Below are 11,183 nucleotides of genomic sequence, written 5' to 3' on the forward strand. Positions count from 1 at the left end.
TGTAATAAACTAGATATAAATTTAAAGACTCGTTCATTGAAAGCATTCTGTAATTACCTTAAGTTTACTACAACTACAAAATTGATTAGTTTCAAAATATTACTTTTTTTATTCATTTAAGTAAATAAATATTGGTACAAGGAGGCACCAAATATGCACACGCCACACAAATCATTTAATTTTTGTGAGGCCTGGGATACTGCCCGGGAGCCCAAACCGAAGCAAGTGGTTTTCTTAGGAGTCCACTCCTCGAGCGTTTAACCTAAATGTCTAATCCACAAGGCAGTGGAGCAACGTAAGGGGATGCAGTCCCATGGTAGCCGGTGACTAATGATTGGTTCATACGCCACTTGTTCCTTCAGGATCCTGGACCTCATTTGTACTACTAGTTCGGAATCACAGTTTCCTATCTCTCCCAGGTAGATCCACTAACTCAGTTTAAGTGCCAGACATTTGCTTTTCATCCTCTCAGTTTCACAAACAGCACCCCTGCTACGAGAAGGAAGTGAGTAGAACTTCCTTGACAGTGGCTGTATACGTTTGGTCATATGAGAGCATTTCGAGGAGAACTGACTCTCCTCACTCTCAGCCGTACCAGGACATTTTAAATAAGCACTGCATAAATTATACATAATTTCAGTTGTAATGATATTTTGCACCATTATATTGTAATGAATAAAAACTCAGGTGGAAAAGACTAATTTGTTGTTTAATGCAAAATTACAGAGTGCTTTCGTAAAATATGAAAGCCATTCATTGAATACATCAGTTGTCGTTTACGTGCTTCTTGATTCTTTCAATAGCGTTGTTGTGACAATTACCTTCTTTTTTCTTTTCTGTTTTCGTCAATTGGATCTTCTCAATCTTCTGCTGGCATGCATTCCACTTCTAATTAGTATTACAGAATACTTATATTTGTCGACATAAGTAACATACACCACAATATCTATTACATTGATGATAGTAAACAGTGCACTGTATTCAGAAAAGATTCAATACAAAAAGTTTGTACAGTATTTATTTATGGACTTATCGTAGTATATTTATGTAAACAGTGTTGCAATGTACATTCTTGCAGGCACATAGATCTCTGATTTGTATCTAGTTTGTCTTCAATCCCGATTCTGTCTGGTTATTTGTATCTTAGTATATGCTTTCAAATGCCTGATGCATTGTTTGAAAATCAACTTTACTATGTATGAATATGTGTCTCTTTACATTCTCAACATAATTCATCAGTAGTATCTGTCATTTTAATTACATGTCTCACTTCATTCTACTGTAATTTATAGGCATCCATCGAATATAATGTTGTCTCGAGTGACAGGCAAAGTGGTGCATATTGATTTTGGTGATTGTTTTGAAGTGGCTACAATGAGAGAAAAATTCCCAGAGAAAGTACCATTTCGGTTAACACGTATGATTATTTCTGCTATGGAGGTAATTATAAATAGTTGAATTTAATATATAACTTTTTTCTTTTATTAATGGATTTTTATTTTTGAAGTTGAATTATCTTGTTATCTATCCTTTAATTTTAGCATCGGTGGTATTATCCAAATATTTGAGATGGGACCTATATTCTGTTTTTGATACGTATGGGTTCGTTTAATGAAGATTCTATAATCACTCTAGTCTTACACTTTTACATATTGATCTTTAAAATCTACTTTTCGTTCATCCTACTGCTTACGAGTTAAGATATCCTATAGTTTACTTATTTCCAATAAAGCCTGTCACTCGATATTTAGCTAACTATTCCAAGTAATTCCGATTGACTATTTTAAGCTATATACTTGGCCCAACAGCCATAGCAAAGTGAATTCGATTGTTTCCCTCAATTGTATCAATCAATTCTCCGTAGTTCACGTACTTTATTTTTGAATGCACAATTCACCTTCATGTAACAAAACTGCACAGTATTTGAATACCTTTATTTTGTGACAAACACTGTGTATACTACAAGGTAAGCATAGGAAACTTATTTGGTGCAAAACACTTATCAAGTAGAAATTTGTATAATCAGCTCTGAGCTATATTTTATTTGTGCAAGCTAGCAATACTATCCGACTCTCTAAAGCAAAGTAGGTTGTGTATGGCTTCAACCTACTCCCTAGTGATTGGAAGTCGAACTAGTAAAGTAATAAATAAGGTTATCGGATAAGTTTGCTTAATAGCTCCAAGATTACCTATGTCTGGTGTTTTAAATAATCAGTGAAAAGCCATCGTTTAAAACTATTATTTATAGTGACTGAATTTTTATTCAATTAAGCTCGCGTTGTTCACAATCATTTCTTCTACATATTTCTTTGATTTTTTGATGCGAGGAAAGTAGCTGTTAGTCGTAAATAACACTAGTTTTAGTCTTTATACCAAACTCAGGAGAATTTTATTTTTGTATGTTATTATTATTTTAACACAGAAATATTGATACAAAATCGCACCGAATAGATATGCCCCAAACAAGTCACTTGACTTTTGTGTGGGCTGTGATACTCCCCAGGTGCCCAAACTGAAGCAGGTGGTTTCCTTAGGGGGTCACACCCGGAGCCTTTGACCTAAAGGTCTGATCCACAAGGCAGTGGAGCATCGTGAAGAGATGCAGTCCCATGGTAACCGGTTACCAATGATTGATTCACACGCCATTTGTTCCTTCAGGATGCTGGAGCCCATGTGCACCATTGGTTTGGAATCAGGGTTTTCCAACTCCCCTAGGTGGACTTTCCGTGTCCACCAACCCGGTTAAAGCGCTGGACATTCGCTTTTCGTCCTCTCAATCTCGTAAGCACTACCCCTGCCACGAGAAGGCAGTGAGTAGGACTTCCTTGACGGTTGCTTTATACCTGTGGCCATGTGAGAGCATTTGGAGAAGGAGAGTGGACTCTCCCCACTCTCGGCCGTACTAGGGCATTTGCGATCAAACCCCCAAATGACTCAACTAGTAGATGATCAAGTTCAAGAAATAAATTTATGCTTTCTGATGTAGAATATCGCGGTTTAAACTCAGAATTCGATTTCTACTATTTAATCCAAAAAATTTTTAAATATATCCTAGTGCTATCTCCCCACAGGTTTGTTCCATTTAATTCAATAATTCTGTTCACCCCCTCTGATCCTTCCGAAATAATAATTTGGTAACTAAATTCACCTACATATTTATTTTAGGTGACAGGAATAGATGGTGTTTATCGCCATACCTGTGAAATGGTTATGTCTCTTTTACGTTCCAATCGTGAAAGTCTTCTTGCAGTTTTAGAAGCATTTATTCATGATCCATTGTTACAGTGGGTACTCCATGAAAACCGTAAAGAATTTAATCACTTAGAGAATAAGCTAGACGACGGAGGTGGTGGCGGCGGCGGTATAGCTCCAGCAATTGGAACAAACTGTTTGGCAAATGGTACTGGTGGCGGTGTTCATGGTGTAACAACTGCTAATAATCAGTCAGTACAGTTGAAACCTGGTGCACGCAATTCAGATTATCCACATAGACAAGTGTATGCTCATCAACAGGTAAGCTTATGGATTGATTTATGTATACTGCACTGTATATCCATGCACACTAACAGGTATACTTATTATCTTGTATTTTCAGCAGCTTTCATTAACAAGCTCTTAATACAAGGTTGTGAAGGAATCCATTTCCGCAAGAAAGATATCTTTTATTTGTTTAATACAAATCTTTGCTCTTTTATATTTGGTACTTGTTAATACTTAATGATGAGTTGTTCATTTAGTTAGTGACTATTTCCTAAAACAAATCTATGCCTTGATTTCAGTGAGTTTTAATTATTACACCAACGAAATATTATTATTATCAAAGGGAAGGAATATTCCTATTAGATTTCTGTAAAGGGCGATTTGTGCTTTCTCTCAGACAAGTAAACATTAAACTGTAATACGAATGAAGAAAAAAGTCAATACTGAGTGCAATTTTATTTTCACCATAGATAGTTTTGGAATTTATGTATTATTAGATACAGTCCATGTTTGACTAATCACCTCATCAGTAACATCCTTTTTCATCGATATCATAAATTAATCTAAGTTAGATCATCATTTAAAACCTGGAAGCTCCCAAAAGCCTTTCCGTTCTCATATGACTCTTAGGTAGCGCACATCCACTAGCCGCGCACGCGGGATTCAAACCCATGACCTTCGGTCTGGCGTGCGAACGCTTAACCTTCAGACCAATTGTGTCAGTGTCTAACCTCAATCAATCCAACACATTGCGCGGCCATTTTTCATTGTCTTCAGTGAGTAACTGCGTCGCACTCGACATAGATTAACTCCACTGGTCAGAGGTTCCTTTTTTACTTAGTCCTTTTAATTATGTCTAATCATGTAGCTTTTATTAAAAATAATATACAGGAGTGTCCATCAAATAAAGATGTACGAATTGAATGTATTGTTGTTTTTAGAAATATTGGAAATGGATTTAATTGTCGATGGAAAATGTAACTTCCATTCGGGAAGTAAGACAGATATTAACTAACATCATTATAATCGAGTTCTGTGACACCTAATCGTTAATTATCTGATATATATATATATAGGCTTCGTTTCATGAAACGTATTGATGGTTCACTTGTAGATGAAAAATTGTATATAAAAAGGCAGAAACGAATGGTTAATTAATAGAATATGTTTGGAACTCATTCTTCGCAAAGTCAGCTTAAAGCGTATCGTGAATTTAGGGAAACAGATTTGTTTTTTTATACTGGCTATTTGATGGCATGAAATAAATATATATAAATATATTTGTTTTGTTCACAAGTGACTGAAAACTTTAAATTATATGGTTGAAATGCTGTCACACTGTTCCAAATATATTTAATCTTTTGCTTTTATTAAGTTCTCTGGGCCAGATGGTTTAATTGCAGAGTTTCCACCGTCATTCTGGATAATATTGTCAGTGCTTACTTAGTATAGAAGTGAAGTTTTGAGTTATTTTACTAGCCTTTAACTCAGTTTGTTCTGTTGTCCTTACTTGTAATTGTTATTCTTCATAGGTTTTATTGTCTGCATTTTACTTTGTATTCAAATAGACTATATTTTTTTTCTGTTAACCTTTAATCATAATGTTAATTGATCTTATATGAATATTTTGACAGATGAGATCCAATTCACCGTCTTTCCTTTTCAACAACTCGGTTTCCATTTTTCATTTTCTACTTTTCAACCATATCCTCTTATCTAGCCTTTCTTATTACCATTCATAATGCTTTTTTCGGGCCCTTTTCTATTCATCTTGTTGTGTTGATGTAATGTGGCAGCTTCACATGATCTGTAAGGTAGTGATTGGTAGAGGTAGTGAAAAAGAAACCCTGAATCCAGGTTCTGTGCTATGTGATACTCGTCAGCAAGATGTACTTGTGCTCTATATGCCTAAATCATGTTTTTAGATCTTGACGATTAGTACTGTGATAACTATCATGAAATAGTATTTAGTGCATTGAAATTATTATATTTGTGAAATGTGTGTACGAAAACAATAAGGCAATTGCTTATTTTTATAACTTTACTGTGGATAGACCTCCGTATCTTATGTAGTCCGGTCGTATACTACAAGTTATGGCAAATCCTCACCAGTAATATCCACAGTTTAGTGTTGTTTTAACCTATCTAGTTACTCAAGCAATAGTCCGTTGATCTTTCGAGTGACAGGAAGCCCAGGTCTATTTCTTAGTATTATTCAAGTAACTTAATAACTAGCACGATACATAAGCTTGTCGTCGCCTGTAACCGTTTAACATCAAAATATAGTGTACTCGATGTTCAATCGCTTTATCTACTTGTCATAGGGCGATTTTATCAGTAAAACTGAGCGAATAGTACAAACTAGACAACCATCATACTAGTTACTGGTTAGTGTTAGTAATTTATTCTACCTGTTATGAATTGTATTATAATTGGAAGTCGATTTATTTGATCATTGAACTGTTTCTCTAGTAAACTAAATAAACTCAGATCTTAATCACTTAATATAGGTAATACAAAATGAAATTTAATTCATGCAAAGTAATACATTTAATGTTTATTGTTAACTACTTTTACTGAAAAAAATTGTTGATATCTTTGAATTTATCAGCAACTTGAAATTCTATGTAGCTTTGTTTGTATTTTTCTACATTAGCATCATGCTGTTCAAAATACACTTCGACGTCCAACAGACAAAAGTAATAATTTAACCTCAGGTCAACAGAATTCACAAGGACATTTTCAACAGCAAAATTTGAATAGAAGAGCTAATTCGCCGAACAGGGTGTTTACAAATCCAAATCATCCAGACAGTGCTTCATTGCGTGATCCACAAAAGGTGAATCAATGGCGTCATCATTTGTGTAATGGACCTTGGTTTGGTTGTTATGAAACTGGTAGGTGTTTTAAATTATATTTTTTAATTTATTTATTTGGTAAGTATGAAAACTCTACCTCTTCCCTATTAAAGACTAATACGTCCCGAGTGTTAAGAACTGAAATCGGATGTTTAAATAAACAGCTTACGAAGTTCTAGTCATCTAACTTTTAACTGGTGATGTATTATGCAAAACGTTCATGAAGATTTACGTTAAAAGATACCCTTATTAAAACGCTAATGTATGTAGAATAAATTTCCTCATAAATTTTGGTAGATAGCTATTCTATTCATTTGTTTTAATCTTTACTTAGCTAAACGTTTAAGAAAGCAAATGGAATCCGGTCACATAGTAGTTGAACGTCATGGTAAGTTCTATTTGATTTCATTTGGATTTGTGTAAACAGCATTATATGCGTATTCTTTTGCTTTCTTTAACCTAATGTATTCTTATAACTGTGAAACAGAATTTGTGGTTTTAATCTTCACCTTCCGAAACTTGATGGAGTGATGACTTAGTGGTTAAGTCCCTAGTTTGAACCTCACTTCAACTATTTCGCCTTAGGCAACCAGGTAATAGTATTATTAGCCCACGATTGAAGTGTGGCTCATACTTCAAGTACCTGCTAAATGAGTTAATTTAATTTTTACTCAAAACTATAGGTATGGCCTTTAGTTTCATCTTAATGTTCTGTCATTTTAGTCAAATTGTATCTTCAACACGTACATCTTTATATCTAAACAATACATTGTATTTATTCTTCTAGTCTATTATCCACGTTTGTCAATAATTTGACGTCTAGATTTGTAGCTCACGAAAATGATCTGCGTTCTTTGAGCTAAATTGCTTAGTTGTAAAGCTTTCATTCTGTTTCCTAAATAACACCATGTTAATAAAACAAGCTGTTGTTTGCTTATGAAGTTCTAACAGCTCATTTCTATGTGAAGTTTGTAATGATGATGTTGTCTAGAAAGGCAATACAACTTCAATGGCTAGATCACCCTGCTCACAGAACTCAACTCCACCAAAATCAATCTTACATTGTAACAAGTTGAATTCAATTATGTTCAGTACTGTTGAACCTAGGCTAACTAAATAAAATTATCCCAAAGATGGAATAAATATTTTTCAAGCAGGAAATATAAAACTTATCATCTATATACCTTTAAGATCGGTAAAAATGATTTTCATATTTTGTATGGACAGGTAACCAATATGGTTATATTTTAGACTTTTATTTTAATAGATTTCTCCCAAAATATTCTTTTTACATTCCGGAGTTTTCATTAAAGCTGTCTTATCTTCTGATACCAGTTTAGTTGGAGGCTCATATTAATAATTTGGTCTCACGAACAGTTATTACCTGGCCACATTACATATTATCAGTCTTCAAACATTTGTTCATTACAAATCATCAAAGTCTAATTCAGAGCGAACAGAATCAAGTCAGCAAAGAAGAAATGGTAATACTGTGTACAGAATTTGTAGAAGAGCTTATTGACAAACAAATTTATTTACTGAATATGTTGCTCTGTATTATCAGGCGGACCGTAAATACAATGATCTCTACTTTACATCAAATAATACCTGATGCTTATTATATGTCTGCTAGTTATAGTAAACACCCGATTGTACTAAAGGTTTTTGCCAAATATGATTTACACAGTAATGTCGATATGATGTTTGATTTTTTTCAGGACTACAAGGGTTCATATTTTCTGCAAAACCTCCAAGCACTGAAGACTCATGTATTGATTCAGAATGTAAGTTTACTTCATACCTCAGATATCAGCCTGTTTTTAGAATGATTTATTTATTTAAACACATAAATATTGGTACAAGGAAGCACCAGATACATATGCGCCTCACAAATCTCATTCGATTTGTGTGAGGGCTGTGACACTGCCCAGGTGCCCAGACTGAAACAGGTTGTTTTCTTAGGGGGCCACACCCCAAGCCTTTGACCTAAAGGTCTAGTCCACAAGGCAGTGGAGCATCGTGAGGAGATGCAGTCCCATGGTAGCCGGTGATCAACGATTGATTCGTACGCCATTTGTTCCTTCAGGATGCTGGAGCCCATGTGCACCATTGGTTTGGAATCAGGGTTTTCCAACTCCCCTAGGTGGACTCGCCTTGTCCATCAACCCGGTTAACGCGCTGGACATTCGCTTTTCGTCATCTCAATTTCGTAAACCACACCCCCACCACGAGAAGGCAGTGAGTAGGACTTCCCTGGCAGAGGCTATATATTCGCGTGGCCATGTGAGAGCATTTCGAGAGGGAGAGCGGACTCTCCCCACTCTCGACCGTACCACGGCATTTGGGGGCTTATTAGAATGATGAGTAGACCAGTAATTTTTTCATCGTCATCATCATTAGTATGTCTTGAAACTGTTCACATGGAAATTTTTTTAAACAGCTAATTTTTCACTAAAAGTCAATACTGATTAAACTTATTTAAAATGTCAGTTTTTTGCAAAAAGGGAAAGATAATGATCGAACTATCAGTTTAGTCATTCGGCTTTTAATTAGTTAGTGGACCATCAAAACTTCACCTACTTATCAAGATTTAGACTGACAGTTCATATCATTACCGTCTTCATACAGCAACTTTACATCAGAGCTTCGATTACCTAGAACGCCTATTTAGTTGTTATCATTTATTTTAATAAGATCTCAAATTAAAATGGGACTATTTTTAAACAATATTTTCTCTTTATTTTTTTCAGCCCAGCCTGTTACCTTAGGAAATGTACGTGCACGTTCTGTAATGGAAAGAATTAGGCAAAAATTGACTGGCACTGAGAGAGATCAAGTGATGAGCGTTTCGGCTCAAGTAGACTTCCTTATACGTGAAGCAACTTCAAATCAAAATTTATGCCAGATGTATATAGGCTGGTGAGTAGTTAGCTTTGTTTTATTTTTAAATACAGTGTTGGTGACATTATAAAAGTGTTCTATCCGTCCTTGAGCGACTGTATAGTTCACCAATTAGAATGACGGTTGTTTGTTTTCGCAATAACTATCATTATTTCAACAACTGGCAGTTTTCATTATTGACACTTCAGTCACTAGTGCAATTGTATCAATGTATTGTACTCCTACTCACTGCCTCCTCGCAGTGAGGGTGTTGTTTACGAAATTGAGACGACGAAAAGAGAATGTTTGAAGCGTAAACTGGGTTGGTGGATATGGATGATCCACCTAGGGGAATTGGAAAATCCTGGTCCCAGACTAGTAGTACAAATGAGCTCCATGAACCCGAGGGGACAAACGGCGTATGGACCTATTGTTGGTCACCCGCTAGCATAGGACTGCATCTCTGCCTTATGGGTAAAACATCTTGTTGAAAGGCTCAGGGAGTGGCCCCCTTAGAAAACTACCTGGATTTGTTTAGGCATCTGGAGAGTATTTTCGCACACACATAAACTCAATGATTTGTGTGGCGCATACATGTTTTGGTTCGCCTTTGTACTGATGTTTGTGTGCTTAAATGAATAAATAATAAATGAGTATACACATGATTACATTCCCGTCGGCTGTTCACGATCAAGTTGTCATTCACTCACGTAAAGTTTTCCTTACAGCCCTTCCACGTTACTGACATTTCGATATTTTGATATTATTATTGCTGCTTTTCAAACATGAAATCCATCCCTACCATGATTTTAATGCTGCTACGGAAATCTTGTAAGGGAGTAAGGATATAAGCTAATCGTTATAACTATCAGTGTTTAAGAAGATTATTATTTGGACGTTAGTGGGAATGTAACTACAGATGAATTCCCACTCCTGCGGAATGACATGTAAAAGACATGAAAAGGAAATTAGTTTTTGTTTGAAGAGAAAAGCATTCAGAGATAAGTGAGTGTTGTTGCGGTACTCAACTTCTCACTATGGTGTTTTTCCCACTAAGTGGCACTCTAAATGTCTTCGAACAATTCACGCAGTAAAATAATCCTTTTCGATCAGTTCATTCTTAAAACTTACGATTTTCCACAACTAACATGGATGAACAATACTTGAATATCAACCACAATTGAATAGTTTCACAAGCTTCTTACATCTAAATTGTAAGCATAACTTTATATAAATATTTATATTTAATCAATCCATTTATGCATATGATAACCACATCAAATGTCTTATCCACCATAGAGGCTTTGATCTAAGCTATACTGTTAAACCAATCCACATCAGAAAACTACGATGTTAATAAACACTAAGTGTAATTAACCATATTATCTATTTCGAAAATATTCCTAAGGATCTATCCGCCAAGTAAACCCATGAAGAGTTATCAAGTAGCTTTTCATTTCAATTAACATAATTGGTATCTGTCATTAATTAACTGTAATCCATACAATATACATAGTCTAAAGTATTTCCGCGCTGTGTATAGTCATAGTAGTATATTTACGGAAATTTAATTGTTTTGTTTGTTATATAGGTGTGCTTTCTGGTGATACATTAATTTTATTCAATGATCAATTCATCAATCAGCTATTGTATTTTTCTTTTTACGTTACCAGTGAATTATTTATGAAAGTGTAAATTTACTTTATCAGTTAACAAACTGGTTTTCATCTAAAACATTGTACATTTTTGTTGATTAAAAATACTTTCTTATTTAAAAGAAAAGCCAGGTTTTCTGGTTTTTGCGTTCTTCCTTATTCAATAAAAACGAATCACTTCTATTAAATTTTGTTAGTGATGTTAGATACTTCTCAAAAGTAGTAGTAGTCGCCGTCGTTGCAGTAAAAGCATTAAGAGACTACAAATCTAAAGTAGTCAAGTTTCATCCATCATATTGGAAGCTTGTGA

At 34.9% G+C, this 11,183-nt stretch overlaps 1 protein-coding gene across 1 annotated transcript in view; it reads left to right on the forward strand.

The window, feature by feature from the left end:
• The window catches only part of Smp_122910 (ataxia telangiectasia mutated (atm)-related), a gene marked incomplete at its 5' end in the record, with an annotated part of 70,750 nt that extends 59,754 nt beyond the window's left edge, over positions 1 to 10,996 (forward strand). Inside the window, 7 exons of the mRNA XM_018795948.1 lie at positions 1,293 to 1,440; positions 3,166 to 3,513; positions 6,137 to 6,377; positions 6,673 to 6,726; positions 8,057 to 8,122; positions 9,089 to 9,257; positions 10,810 to 10,996. Coding sequence (XP_018650209.1) covers positions 1,293 to 1,440; positions 3,166 to 3,513; positions 6,137 to 6,377; positions 6,673 to 6,726; positions 8,057 to 8,122; positions 9,089 to 9,257; positions 10,810 to 10,825 — 1,042 coding nt within the window. The 3' untranslated portion in view covers positions 10,826 to 10,996. The remainder of the gene's footprint in view (positions 1 to 1,292; positions 1,441 to 3,165; positions 3,514 to 6,136; positions 6,378 to 6,672; positions 6,727 to 8,056; positions 8,123 to 9,088; positions 9,258 to 10,809) is intronic.
• Positions 10,997 to 11,183: the final 187 nt, after the last annotated feature.

Source organism: Schistosoma mansoni, chromosome 2 (assembly GCF_000237925.1).
Source record: "Schistosoma mansoni strain Puerto Rico chromosome 2, complete genome".
Lineage (NCBI taxonomy): Eukaryota > Metazoa > Platyhelminthes > Trematoda > Strigeidida > Schistosomatidae > Schistosoma > Schistosoma mansoni.